The sequence below is a fragment of the Taudactylus pleione genome, unplaced genomic scaffold (genome assembly GCF_031769625.1).
Source record: "Taudactylus pleione unplaced genomic scaffold, aTauple2 ptg000226l, whole genome shotgun sequence".
Lineage (NCBI taxonomy): Eukaryota > Metazoa > Chordata > Amphibia > Anura > Myobatrachidae > Taudactylus > Taudactylus pleione.
In genome coordinates this window covers 2,554,986-2,570,000 of record NW_028284628.1, presented here as the reverse complement: position 1 = coordinate 2,570,000, position 15,015 = coordinate 2,554,986, and the positions used below count along the sequence as shown (strand labels likewise).

General features: G+C 45.3%; 1 protein-coding gene across 1 annotated transcript in view; it reads right to left on the bottom strand.

The window, feature by feature from the left end:
- CDKN2D (cyclin dependent kinase inhibitor 2D) overlaps positions 1 to 4,747 on the bottom strand; it is a 7,828-nt gene extending 3,081 nt beyond the window's left edge. The window contains exons 1-2 of the mRNA XM_088479138.1: positions 4,546 to 4,747; positions 1,087 to 1,250 (exon numbers count right to left, since the gene is read on the bottom strand). Coding sequence (XP_088335264.1) covers positions 1,087 to 1,227 — 141 coding nt within the window. The 5' untranslated portion in view covers positions 1,228 to 1,250; positions 4,546 to 4,747. The remainder of the gene's footprint in view (positions 1 to 1,086; positions 1,251 to 4,545) is intronic.
- Positions 4,748 to 15,015: the final 10,268 nt, after the last annotated feature.

The following is a 15,015-nucleotide window of genomic DNA, read 5'->3' as shown; positions in this document are numbered from 1 at the left end:
TTGGTAGAGAAAGTTCCTGATATTATTCATTTTTTAAACCTCCGCCCTGATCCCTGGCCCAACTAATGTTACTAGCAATCTTCTGAGCACCAATGAAAGTTTCAGGAGTGTTAGGCAATATATAAGACAGTCCCACCTAAATAAACGCTTTATAGGATAAGAAACTAGATTCCCTTATCCCATACATGAAATGTGGGTGCCTTAGGCCAAGGGTGCCTATAGTGCGACCAGGGACCAAGGACCCAGATAGACCCTTTCAAACAGAGACAGCACCCGACTTGACCCGGCAATATCCCAGGTCAGAAGCTTAGTGAGAAAGGGGTATCACTGAGATGCTCTCTGTATGGTATATCGGTCAATGAGATGCTGTCTGCATAATATAGAGATCACTGGATTAGGTAACATTGAACACAGGTCAGATGGGAATGTGCTACAGTTGATTACAGCTCCTTGACATAACAATGATTATTATATTTTATTGGTTATATAAAGCCACGCCAGCCTTTTTTTCCTCCGTTTGGGCACGCTGATAGAAGAGCCTGGGCCACTTTCTTTTATTTTCCCTCCAGGCCAGAATCTGCCAGCCCTGCCTTGGCAGGAACACAACATGCATCCATCCTTATTCCCATGCAGAGACATCCCCTGTGTGCATGGGGTGACTGCTAATTATTCACACACCCAGAGAGTGGGGCGTGGTGCCACATCAGGGATAATCACCTGTTCCAATACAATCAACGAAACCAGTCGCCTCAGCCACTCACCTCCCCGACACACGGAGAGGCTAAACATCGTCCCAGTTTCTCTATGTGCTTTCTAATCATTCAACATAAGTACAGTCACCAAAATGACAAGCAGAATTAGAGAAGTGGCACACTGCATGCAGAATTGCAACCAATAGGCAGGACAATATACATGGTACTGTGCGCTCTTAGTAGTAATGCTCCCTTTTATTTGACATCTTTGTATACACAGAGTGAAATGTAAGTTATGTTCCTTCCCCTGGGCCTCCTAAGTAGAGTGCAAGCTCTGGAGTCCACTGTACTATGTCTCTGCATGTTTATAGAGAGTGTAAGATCTCAGACACACCTGCAAGGCAGTCTTGCCAAAGCGGTTTAGACAGTCAGGATGAACCCTCTCCTGGTGGAGCAGTCTCTTCACCTCCTCGAGGTCTCCCTGAGCAGCTGCTCGTGTCAGGAGGTCCCCGTCGCCGGTCTCTTGTAGCAACATGGGGTGGCGCAGATGTCAGCTGTCTGTGCGCAGAAAGATACTTCCATCAGGCACTGCACCAGTCATGCAAAATCTCACCATTAATAAGCCCCTACCCAGTGTAAGTTACTTTATTTTTATAAATGCAGCAAAATACATAAGATACAAGTTCAGCCAACATGATCAGGATTGTAGTACATGAAACTCCGCCAGGATGGTATATTCCACCTTATTTGGCAGCAGTGTTAAATTAAAACGTATAATACACAGCATTAGGAATGCAATGTGGCTATTAACGTAATCAACTATGAAACTACGACCCGCCCTCCTGTCCGGTACTTTGTGCCATAATTAATGCAGACTGTCCTGTGGGCTGAAGATCCAGCACCGCTAATCTCACATGACTGCTCAGAGCCAATCAGGACACTATTTTCAAATGTGGCCAAACATCTTCCTACAGTTTGAGGACGTCACCGGTTTTCCAAGACTCAGTCTCCTGCCAATACATGGAATAGGGGGAGATGTATCAAACCTTTGAGAGAGATAAAGTGAAGTTGTCGATAACACCTAGATGAGCAGTTTGGTTTTGGCTCCTATCTTCCGGGCAAGTTCGGATCTCAGAACAAGACAAAATGTAATCTTTCACTGTCATTTCCGCACATATATCTGTGAACGATGACGTTTTGCCTTGTTCTGATATGCAAACTTGGCGGAAAGATCAGAGCCAAAACCGAACCGATAATCTCTAATAGCAACCAATTAGCTTCTGTCATTTCATCGACTGTGCTAGATAAACGTTAGTTAGAAGCTGATTGGTTGCTATATTCTACATCTCCAACTCTCTCCAAGGTTTGGTACATCTCCCCCATAATCACTCCTTTCTCATGAATACTCATATCTGGCCAGAAGCATATCTGCATGCAGACAAGCTCAGTAAATAAGTGGAGATATGGTAAGAACTTACCTTTGTTATCTCCCTTTCTACGAGGTCCTTAAGGTCCACAGGTGACGTTGGGTGCCCTGTGGACCCTAAGGAACCTGAAGTAGACAGATCATGTTTATATACTGTATAATCAGAGATCTTTCCAACGTGTACAAGTATGTAACATAGCCAAAATTTTAATACAACTTACATGGATCTGGTCCTAAACATCCCTATTCACTCATGTCTAAGTGGACACTGGTTCACCACAATTCCCAACATGACAATTTCATAAATCTTGTTTCATTTTGTTGTATGTTTAATACAGATTTGTTTCTAGAAATTGTTCTGCACATTTGGACGGAATTTCAAAATAGAGACAACTCTCTCTATTAGCGGTCAGTCCCGGGATATTAGGGACAGCAGGGAATTATGCTGCGGCTGTATTTATCCTATGGCAGATTTTGCGGCATGCAGGAAGTCAGCCGCAGAATTTACCGACTTTCTAACCATACAGCTGCGATACCGGGGAACATCTCTGCAGAGAATACACAAAGCCATTACGGAAAGCCAGATGTCATCGGCTGTGGTTTGAACACAGAAAGCAGAGGTGAATTCCTAGCGCTGCCTGCGTTTATAGCAGCCTTGTGGCTTACCCTGAAAACAGCAGAAAGAGAGATTTATGTTGCAGCCGATACAACATCTGGGCATCTTGTGACTATTGTCCCAGCAGCAACCGCAAGGTGTCAGGGAAGGTGTCAGGAAACACTGGGCCTTATTCAGGTTGATTAGCAAGGCTGCGTTCGCACGCAGCCAGCCGATGTTTGCATTCTGCGCATGCCTATAAGACGCAGTGCGCGTGTCCGAACCAGGCACTGCGATCGGGAATGCGATCGCAGGCAATACGCAGACCCACCACCCAGAGATTGACAGGAAGTGACCGTTTCAGGGGGTGGTCAGAGAAACGCAAACGCCGTTACAGGGGCGTGCATAATTAAGCCCCTGCGATAGCATATGCTGGCAGAGGTCTAGATGGCGACAGGAAGTTTAACTGTTTCTGCGGTAGGGTCAGGTCAACCACAACTGTGCGGATGGTTCCGATGTTACCGATGTTTTAGCTGACTTGCGCATGCATATCATGGGAAGTGGGCAGGATTTATACTGTGATGGGCGTGTTGGTATAGTGCTGCGGTTGCCGTGCATTCATTAGCATATTTTCACAGCGAGCGGGATGTGTGCGAACGCAGACTTGCGAAACAAACTGAATCAGGCCCACTGTGCGGTTGCTGTTGTTTGGTTCACATCTATTTACAATCAATGTCACATTCAGAATCCTCTGTCTGCGGACTGCACAAAGGATAAATGAAAATGAGCTGCATTTCAATCACTTTGGATTTCCCGAACCAGGAGGAAGTGCTCCCTACACGGACTGTGCAGATATTTACATGCATGGTATTTGCATGTGATGAATGCAGGAAAAAGATATATTTGGATCATCCATGCAAATCTAAAGGGCCCCATGCATCTGCAGGCCGTTTAACCAATTCCCCATCAATGATTGCCATTCCATTAGGAAATCGGTGATATTCTTCATGTTAATCATCCCCAATTTGCTGATCACAATCATATTTTGATCGGATTCGGCAAATCAGTGAAATAAAACATGTTGGATTTCACCGAAGGCCCCAACCCCGGCACCTGGGGATCAGGGAATTGGCCCAATACACCGCTGATGTATGGGTGCCTAAAGCTAGGGATGGTTAGCGATCATCGAATGTCTAACACCAAATAGTTTTACCATCTGTCTGTTCACCGATGGTCAACATCGGCTGCAGGTAACGACAGCTGGTGGTTACGATCTGCGGAACCCGCGACCATCTATTGTATAAACACCATCAATGATTATACAGCCAATGGTTATCCCTAAGCCATTCTGACTCTATTCTGTATGCGCCAGACACAATGCTCCGACTGCTGCAACGGGACAGGGGTTACACAAATAACATTAATAATAATGGTATGACGGCTTTCCCCAGGGCAAAAATGGTCCGTTCCCATAGCTGGGCACTGGGGTTCACACCAAAAGAGTACATTGCTACACTGGGGAGGGCAGAAGGTCAGGGAACAATAGCACTCAACAGCATATTATAGTAATGCATGTATCTGTATAGGCAATATATTAATGTGTGTGTGTGTGTGTGTATATATATATATATATATATATATATATATATGTTCACACACATGCATACACACACACACACATACCCAGTATATAGTATGTGTGATGCCTGCCTCTGTATATCACCCAGAGCTGTTGTTGTTGTTGTGACAGGCGTTCCGCCCAGTGACAGGTGCGCCACCTACTCCGCAGCCAGCTCTCACTCTGACTGACTGCCGCACTGCGCTCCGCTCACCTCCTTTTATAGCCCGCGACCCCGGGGTTGCTTGCTGCGATAGGTCCGCGCGCTGGGCTGACCAACGGCCGCCGCAGCTCTCTGGCTGGTCTCGCGACTAAGTAGGGCTGCTGCCGGCGCGAGCTCTCTCTCTCCCGAGTACCAACAGCAGCCGGTCCTGAATCTGTTTCTCTCTCCTCCTCCTCCTAGCAGGTCTCCCTGACGTCACCGCCCCACGTGGTACGAGTGTGTTTTTTTTGAAAATGCAACTGTGTATCCTAGTCCAGGGGCAACCATAGGCCGCTGTCTGCCAGCCCCTCCTGTGGCCACGCCCATCTCCGGCGCGTCGGCGAATGGGGAGACGCCTTGCCGGAGGGCTCGCCGTTGCTACGAGGTAACCTGCGTTACAGTTAAAGGTGATAGTAACTGCAGCACTGCACTGGTAGCCCGCAGCCAATGGGAGGGGGAAGTGGAGTGGGCGGAGTTTTATTTAAACACGGGAGGGGCGGGCTCTGCTAGTACTTCCCTGTCCCTGAGGTAAAGGGGTCAGGTTGGTGTCACACAAGCGCCTCGTCACCTTTTCCTAACCCCGGTATGGGATCCCCTGTCCCAAATACAGAATATAGAAACTCATCCCACCCACACCTCTTACATAAATACATGTTCTTTGCATAAAATCCACATACTCACTATTCCCTGGTTCAAAAACAGAGTATGCTGGCACTTGTAGTTCCACAAAACGACAGGAAAGCCACACATTGCTTATCTCTGAGGTTCCCAAACTCGGTGCTCAAAGCACTCTACGGTCCTGGTTTTAAGGCTATCCATGACAGAGCACATATGTTTAAATCAAAAGACTGAGATGTTAATTAAGTCACCTGTGCCAAAGCATGGTTATCCTTAAACCCTGCACTGTTAGTACCAAGTTTGGGAACCTATGGCTTAACTGATCCTTATTATACTGGCTAGTCACCATTTTTTTTATATTTTTGTAGAGTTGATGCTGTGTCGGATGATGTTGAGTGCTGTTGTAATTAATATCACTTCCAGACAGAAAACTCAGAAAATCCCATTTTTTTCCTGGATTTTTCAACCCGGGTTGAATCCGGGTCAAAGCTCCTACCCCCCTTTCACACAGCACATTTAACTTGGGAAATTCCCGGGTCTACCCCATTCACACAGGACCCAGGTCATTCCTGCAATATACTGTGTGTCATAAGAAATTGACTTTTTTTTCTAGGCACACAGAGATGAGGTCATGAATAGTGGGTGGTGTCTGCTCACTGCATTGAATTAACCATGGCCGACAAGTTACTACTGAGTAGCCCAGAGTTCCTGAGTTCTTTCTGTTTTTTGCTGTTTTACACATCAAATAAGAGCCTGATGCAGCTGCTTACACTGTGCTACCTGGCACAGTCTCATGCCAGGAGGAGGAGGGCGCAATTCCTGGTGGAGAGGGCTAATACTCGACGCAGGTATTTGCGCAGGAGGAGAGCTTTGATTTCGGTCAGCATTACATCCATACTGAAATTTACCAGCGCGACAGATCGATCGGTGTGGACCAGAGATCGCAGGCATGGAGAAGCTTTCTGGGCAACCGTGGAAGCTTTTCAACCAGAGCAGTGGATGGCACACTTTCGTATGTCGCGTCCTACATTCAATTATCTGCTGGAGCTTCTCACCCCAGCACTCACCAGGAGAAGCACCAACTACCGCAAGACCATTGAGCCGTGCAGGAGACTGGCAATTGTGCTGTGGTGGTACGCCACCCCTGGGCAATACCGTACCATCTCCAGCTTGTTCGGTGTAGGCATATCGACGGTGTGTGGGCTAGTGCGGGAAGTGACCCAGGCATTGCTGAAAACCCTTTACCACCGCTTCATCTCCTTACCGCAAGGCGAGCGGCTGGATGACACAATCAAAGGTTTTGTGCAACGTGGATATCCCCAGTGCGGCGGAGCCATAGATGGGACCCACATACCCATTAATGCCCCCAAAGACAACCCGGCGGATTACCACAACCGCAAAGGCTGGCACTCCATCATCCTGCAGGCTGTAGTGGACCATAAGTATTGGTAAGCAGTATGTTGTATTTTAATGTGAGAGATATGCTGTGCCCATGATGTGTATTGTTAAATACAGCTAATATGTATAATGTTCAGCTTCACAGATGTCTTTATTGGCTGGCCTGGTCATGCTCATGATTCACAGGTACTGGCCAACTCCGACTTGTTCCAGATTGCGGAGGAGAAGCAAGATGGCTGGTTGTTCCCTAGAGAGGTAAATATATATGTGTTGCATTCTTATGTTTTTCACTGCAACCTACTAGTACAGGCCTGGCCAACCTGTGGCTCTCCAGCTGTTGTGAAACTACAAGTCCCAGCATGCCCTGACATAGTTTTGCTATTAGGAATTGCAAACATTCTGGCAGGGCATGTTAGGATGTGTATTTGCAAAACTAGAGGGCCACAGGTTGGCCAAGGCCTCTAATAATAGATTGCAATTTTTTTACAGGGCCGGCCTGTTAACCACTTGCCTGGCACGGTGGTATCAGATACGACCATACCAGACTGGACTTTCCCTGACATGGTCGTATCTGATATGACCAGTCAGAAAGCTTAGTGGGCGGCTGCTGGAAGATGATTTTCTAGCAGCCGCCTATCTCAGAGGGACCTCCTGGTCCCTCTGCACACTTAGGCCCTCATTCAGAGCCGTACGCTCTGAGCAGAGCGCACGCTCTGAATGAGGGCCGCCCTCCATAAAAATGGAGCGTCCTCCTGGACGCTCGTATAGCTGTGGGTCACCACCCACAGCCTATACGAGCGTGCAGTTTGATGGCCGCGATGGTCGCGACCATCGCGACCATCGAAACTGCGAGCCGGAGCCTGCGGTTGAGGTTTTCAACCGCAAGCCCCGGAGTGATTTTGGCTCTATCAGAGCCAAAATCACTCCCACTGACATCACTAGTGATGTCAGTGGGCCGGCTTCTGACGGGAGGCGTTCCCGTGGGAACGCCCCCGTCAGGGAGGCACGCCCCCGGCACGCCCACCAAAGGGGGCGTGCTGTCAGTCACCATCGACAGCACGCCCCCTTTGATCAGACACAACGAGCGAAGGACTTTCCTTTGCTCGTCGCGTCTGGCGCATGCGCACGACGGAGCTCCCTCCGTCGTGCGCATGCTCAGTGCAGACCATCGACCCACTTGCGAGCGGACAGCCGCTTGCGAGTGGGTCTGAATCAGGGCCTTAGTCTCTCCTCGTGTGCCAATCACTGCTAGCAGTGATTGGGCAGTTCAGCGCCAGCATACCCACCCCCTGCGGCTGCTAAGAGGACAGAGCAGCTGCCAGGAAAATAGAAACTAGCAGCACTGTCCTGCTCTCCCACCACCCGCTAGCAGGAAGCCACCGAGCAAAGAGAAGGCAGCACTGACAGCGCTGTCCTTATCACCCACTCCCCCCAGCTAGCAGCAGCCCCTACTCTCCCTCCCCCATCTCAGCTGGAGGCAGGCAGCACAGCCCCCTGGGGAAATGGGAGCAGGCCCCACCCCCTATGAATACCCTGCCCTCATCAGTATAAACAGCAAAGCCCTGACTATATATATATATATATATAATATATATATATATATATACACACACATACATACATACATGTCCAATGGTCCGGCACTCCTATGTAGGAAAGGGCATCAGCCTGCGTGCTCCTGTAATATAATGTAAATAGCAGTCGAGGTGATACTACACCTATGGTCCAGAACCACACAGGTCACTCCAGGGCTTGCAAAAAGTTCACTTTATGTGATCAACGTTTCGGGACTGCACAGAGTGCAACACAATGGTGTTGGTTACTATAGTAACACCAAACACCGTCTCTTCCTCCGATGGGCAGCTAGTGGAAAAATTAAAAACAAGTTAGTCAAAAATCATGATTAAGCCTGCTCAATGTGAGCGCTCAGATGCACTGTAAACTTAAGTTATAGACATAAAATGCATGTACATACACAGTCTCCTGTGTCTAAATCACTACTCGTAAGAAAAAACATTTTTACAACATGCATTCAATATAACTTTAAGATATATATATATATAATCTCCAAATAGCACGGCACTCAAGACTGAAGGACATCAAAGGGCCTGATTCAGAGCCGGACGCTATGAACGAGCGCCCACTCCGAATCAGGGCGTTTTTGTTTGTTTTTTTGGTGCGTCGTCCTGGAAGCTCGCATAGCTGTGGGTTACCACCCACAGCTTATGCGAGCGTCCATGATGATGGTCGCGATGGTCAAGACCATCGCGACCATCGGGCTTGCGACGAGACCCTGCGGTGGGGTCTCGCTGCCGCAAGCCCTGGAGTGATTTTGGCTCTATCAGAGACAAAATCACTCCCACTGACACCGCTAGTGATGTCAGTAGGGCCGGACCCAGACGGTAGGCGTTGCCATGGGAACGCCTCCACCTGGGCAGCCACGCCCCGGCACGCCCACCAAAGGGGGCGTGCTGTCACTCACCATAGACAGCACGCCCCCTTTGGTGCGAGACCACGAGCGACTGCTTCCCCGTCGCTCGCCGGGTCTCACGCATGCGTACGACGGAGCAGCCTCCGTCGTGCGCATGCTCATTTGGGTACCATCGACTGGCTTGCGAGCGGGTCTGAATGAGACCCAAAGTCCGCACAACTGATCGGACATTGATTTCCTTAAGTCTTGAGTGCCGTGCTATTTCGATATGTGTTTAGCTTCTGGCTCAGCAAAGGCACCAAGCATACATCATGTTATGTGAGTGCCGGACCAGCTTCTTCTGTGTATGTGTGAGTGTATGTATGTGTGTATATATATATCTACAGTATCTAAATCACTGCTCATTAAGACTTTATTATGGCACTCCTGTATGATCAAGACTCGATATGGGGCCTCCGCTTAGGGATGGTATACTATACTAGGGATGGCCACCGTCCATCGATGGTTTGCAAACCGATGTTAATGAAACTTGGTGTCTGTGGTCTCAAACAATCGATAGTTTCTATGGATGGTTGAACCCATCGGCCTTCGATGGTACAGCTGTCAATGGCCATCATTACAGTATACCATAAGAATTGCTATTTTTATCGAATACGATATTTAAAGAAAAATATTATTTTTTTTTTATGAAATCGTGTGGATACGTTTTAAAAAGACGTTCTTGATCTAATTCAGTCAAAAAAAAAAAAGACTATTTCTGAGCGTTTTTGGGAAAAAATTATTTTGTCGGTTAAGTGGTGTAACATTTTTCAAACTTGTAGTAGTAGATATGTTTGTTCTAGGGGGCCTATGTATTAATGATTGTAACATTATTAAACATTTATATCGGCAAGAACATTAGTATTTTTACAGAACTAATCACAGCTATGTGCCAAGGCCAAACTCACAGGGACAGCGGTTAGGCTAAATGCTGTTCCTGTAAGTTATATGGCCAGCTTTGTGGTAAAGTCTCACACCAAAAGTACAGACAATTATTTGAAACAGGTGTAAAATAATTTGCCTGAAAAATACCACGATACATAGACCCCCCCATATCTGTATATTGTGTTTGACCATCAGATATCATATAGATTGTTGGCTGTACTGCTGCTATTATGGTTGCTAATGTCCTAACTATTCTCTGTACTGTGATACATACATGCCTACCCTCCTGGAATTCGCGGGAGACTCCCTATTTTTCAGGTAACCCCCCCACACCTCCGGAAGGGTAGGCATTTCTCCCGCATTTCTGCCCACTTCCTAGTGAAGTGGGCAGAACGGGGAGCATTTCCGCGACGATCGCGGGCCTCCGTGTAGGGGGGCGGGGCTTAATGACGCGATTCTTCATGAATTGTGTCATGTGGCCCTCCCCTGTTTAATTTCCAGCCAATAGCGGCAATTTACCGTGAGGGGCGGGGCTTAATGACACGAATCGTCAGGCCTCGCCACCCTCCTGCTCCTCTTACCCGGGCTTCTCCCGGAAAGAGAAAAAAAAAAAGAGTAGGCAAGTACGCTGTGCTGCAGTATGTGTGTGTGCCCTATAGAAAGAACTATAATGAACACACATATTCAGCAGCACAGTACAGAGAATATTGGACGCTACCATTTCAGCATACGTGTACCACCAAAACTATAGATTGTTATTTTTATTTTATTTTAACCTTTACAGAAATCAAAGATTGTTGCTGGGGTGGAGATCCCAGTACACCTTATTGGAGATGCGGCGTACCCTTTGAGGCGATGGCTAATGAAGAGCTTCACACAGCATCTTCCACTCCCTCAGGACAAAGTTGCCTTCACCCATGCCCTCAGCTCGGCCAGGATGGTGGTGGAAAACGCCTTTGGTAGACTGAAGGGACGTTGGCGGTGCTTACTAAAGCGTAATGACATTGAACTCGCCCTGCTGTCGGATGTGGTTGCTGCTTGCTGCATTCTACACAACTTCTGCGAGCTACAAGAAGAACACTTTCTACCCGAGTGGAACGTTGTGAACTCTGGCCTGTCTGACACTCCGCTAGAAGCAGCAGCCTACGAAGGGGAAACCACTAGTAACAGTGCCGAGGTTATCCGGAACACCGTCACTGCGAATTTACCTACTATGACACAGTAGGGGACACAAGGGATATGTTGCAAAGAAGTTTTGTTTTATCGTTTTTATATGGTCATAGGTACATGTTACCACACATGTATCAACTCCAATATAACATCTGTTTTCAGTTTAAAAATGCTTCATTCATTTTTTGTACATCAATAGGTCTAAGCCTTTCACAGCATCATATTTGAACATATGTACAGTGAACACAAAACGTGTTAATAGAAATGTTGGAGTTACTATAGCTATCAGTGGCGGGTGAAGAAGTGGGACTGCAAGGTAGTGCAAAAATCTCACATCACTGCATTGTAAAGGCGTCCCTAAACATGTTGGATTAATCCAAGATTTTTTAACACATTTCTGAAATTTCTTGAACTTATTCTATAATCTACACTTGGCATTTTTCACATGTTTCAAAAGTTTGTAAAACATTTTCCTCAATTTTCTTTTTTTTAAAAAAAAAGACAAAACAACATACCATGTGATTTAAGCTAAATCACAATCTTTTTTTCTCATAGGAATGAGACAGAGAAAACATACACAATGCAATATACAGGTCAGCAGAGAAAACATACACAATGCAATATACAGGTCAGCAGAGAAAAAGCATAACATCATTTTGCACTTTTTTTTTTTCTACAGAATCAGTCAATTGGTCACAAACTAATTAACCCTTCCGATCCCACTTCTCGACACCAAGTGCATAACGGTGGGTTTTGTTCTGATCGAAATGAAATAGTACACACATGTGACCAATATGAGTGAGTACAAATGAACACACTTTATTTACAAGTAACAAACAAACAATAAACAAACAACATACAAAGTATACTGTATACTCAACTTTTGTCTATGTATTCAGATGACACCGGTAAATCATCATCTTCAGCATAAGATGTACTTCATGTTATCTTCTCTCTGGGGAGCCCATAGTTTCACAACGCCAAGGTTATTCAATTTACATTGGCAGCACCCTACTGCAGACTCAGGTCTACCACGAGCTAAAGGGTCCTTTGTGTACCTCCTGATCATATACCCTAGTCTGGGGTGGTGGCTTTCCGGATATTAAGCCCATATCAGTTAAATACCGTGCTAGGTATCAAGCACTCATTGGTCCAACGTAGCATTGACCAAACTTATCTCTCTTGCACATGCTCTGTAAGCACTAAGATATTACCAGACAAAGACATACATTAATGACGTATCCTAACGGGGCGGATTGGGAACTTAAAGTGGCCCTGGAAAATTCCTTTGTATAGAGTCTGGACATCACTGCTAATTACCCATAATGCTTAGCATCTCTACACAGCTTATGATGGTCATTCCAATGGAATGTAGCTAACTGATAAGAACATAGAAGCTATGAATGGCTCATTATACTTCTATTTGCAATAGAAATGACAGGTAGAGCTAGGCCTCAATTTATGTCTTCTTTGACCCCAAACGGTCATTTGACCATTCTATGGAAAAACAGCAACTGTATTAAGACTATCTCATTTCAAACCTCAAGAGGCCTAGCAAGGGGTATATGTGTTAGTTAATTTCTACATAGGCATATAAGTTACAATTTAACCCACTGATTACATTCCACCCTAATTTCTACATATCAAATATAAGGAACATGATCCCCATTGCATAATCTAAACCTCCATTGTACTTTCACCACTTATCCTAACATACTATGTAATAACATATAACATAACAAGGTTAATACTATGATTACATGTAACAAATAATATAAAATCACTAAAGCAACATTTCCATTCTGGACTTGACCACTCTGGCTGTATTGCAGAATCTGTCAATAAGCATCACTGATCTCTTGTTTCATTTCTAACTCTCTACATTATATATTCATTTATATCATGTGAATATTCTAATAAAACAGTGAAGAATACGTATGGTTATATCAAATATATATTACTTCTAAAATAATATCAATGAAGTAAAATAAAATTCAGTTCAGTTTAAGGAAATCTTGAAAAAGTCTTGAGAATATTGGTGAGTGTGAATCCAACCAATATAAGGCACAAGTTCAGTTTTGCAGAATACACATAGATGTATGTAATGGTTGTGCTGTCAGATCTTATAACTCTGTTGTCCTCCTGGACTCTCTCTCCTGTATAAGAAATCACTCTCAGACCATCGCCATCCAGGCACATCTTCAGCGATGTTCTCTCATCTCCTGCTCCAACCAGCAACCTGTTGGCTTAAACAAATAAACAGTGTGAGATAAACCATAACAACAACACAAAATAAGCATTTACTTATCCTGCTGCAATTATCTCTTACACCTGTCTCTATTCTCTTCCTACTAAACATTTCTTCACAACAACCTTATCATAAGTGTTTGTGTCTGTGCACCAGATATCTTACTTAAAAAAGTTCAACCTTTTACCACCCTCCGGTTAACAAAATATATATGTACTGTATACAGCCTGATCTAAAACCCCAACATTGTATATATGAACATTCCTGTTTCCTAAACAACACAACACATTCACTCATTCATTCATACTGATGTCAGTTTTGTGAATGGTATGAAGCATAGAAAAACCCAATATACTCCATGTTGTTTCTGTAAAATGGGTGTCTGTCTGCTTGAATGCTCTCGGACATCCCATAATAGCAACAAATCAGTCTGTGTCACATCTTCAGGAAAGTCTCTTATCTTGTATCACTCTGCTTGAGACAACTTCACTCCTGAATGACAATGTCCTGTAGCTGTTCAGTACAACACTCGTCCTCCATCTTCTTGGTGGCAAACGATGAATTCAAATTGCCAGACTTGTACAGTCATTTCATAGTATATTAAGCCTTTATCATTAGTAAGTAAGGTAGGCCACATTTCCAGCTGTTGGCAAACACAACAGGTTTTTGCAATGTCTCTGACCATGGTTTGGATATAAGAAATCCCATTGATTTGAGCTTGCTCGAATGCAGCTTCAGCTCCGTCATGGCTTAACAGTTCTCCTAGCACCATCAGTGCTGTCTTTGCGGTGAATTGCACACCATGTTCTCTGCTCAGTTCACTTGTGCACACACCATTGATGCTGTAGGTGTGGGTATCAGCATGTCCCACATCGATCTTCCAGCTTTGGACAGCAGCACATATAGACTCTGTGTCAAATGTCCATTTCTCAGCGCGAAGACTTACAGGGCATCCAGTCTTGTCAGTGACTTGGAAAACAGTCATAGATGCAACAAGTTCACTAGCCCCTTCTTCTGGCTGTCGGCTGTCAGCTTGTAAAGATAGCTGCTTTGCTTCAGCAAAGATCCACAACAATCCTGTGTGGGTGCAGGTATCACCATAGTCCATGAACCAATAATGCTCTCTGTCTTGGAAATCTTCCCACCACTGTGGAGCTGTGATCATACAGAAATCCAGTATGAACAGTTCAAACATTGGTTTAAATTTCACTCGGCCAGCCAGTAGTGCTTTAAACGCCTTAATTAGCATGAGAGTTTCTGCTGTTGTCGTTAGCAACTGTGTGTCTTTCAGCTGCTTCAAAACCTTTGGCTGATAAGGCTTTGTAAGGAAATACACTGGGATGTGAATTTCATTACAAAACACAAAATCTGCACCTTTGTCACTAAACAACCCCACAGTCAGTGTGTCTGTACTGCATGTATGCCCCTTGTGGTTAGTCAGTGTGTACCCACCAACCCCTCCTTCACAATGAGCAAGTAAACCATGAACATCATTTGCAATGGATGTTTCATCAGAAAACACATCTTGTTCACTTTTTGCATTCTTAAACTCAACAATGACACGTTGATCATGCCATGTAAATTTAATGTTGTCACAGGGGGAGTCTTCAGTCTCAGGGGCATGGTCATTTACTGCAATCCCTTCTATCTTCCACCCCTTGCATTTTGTCTCATTGGGCAAGGCAAAAGGCAT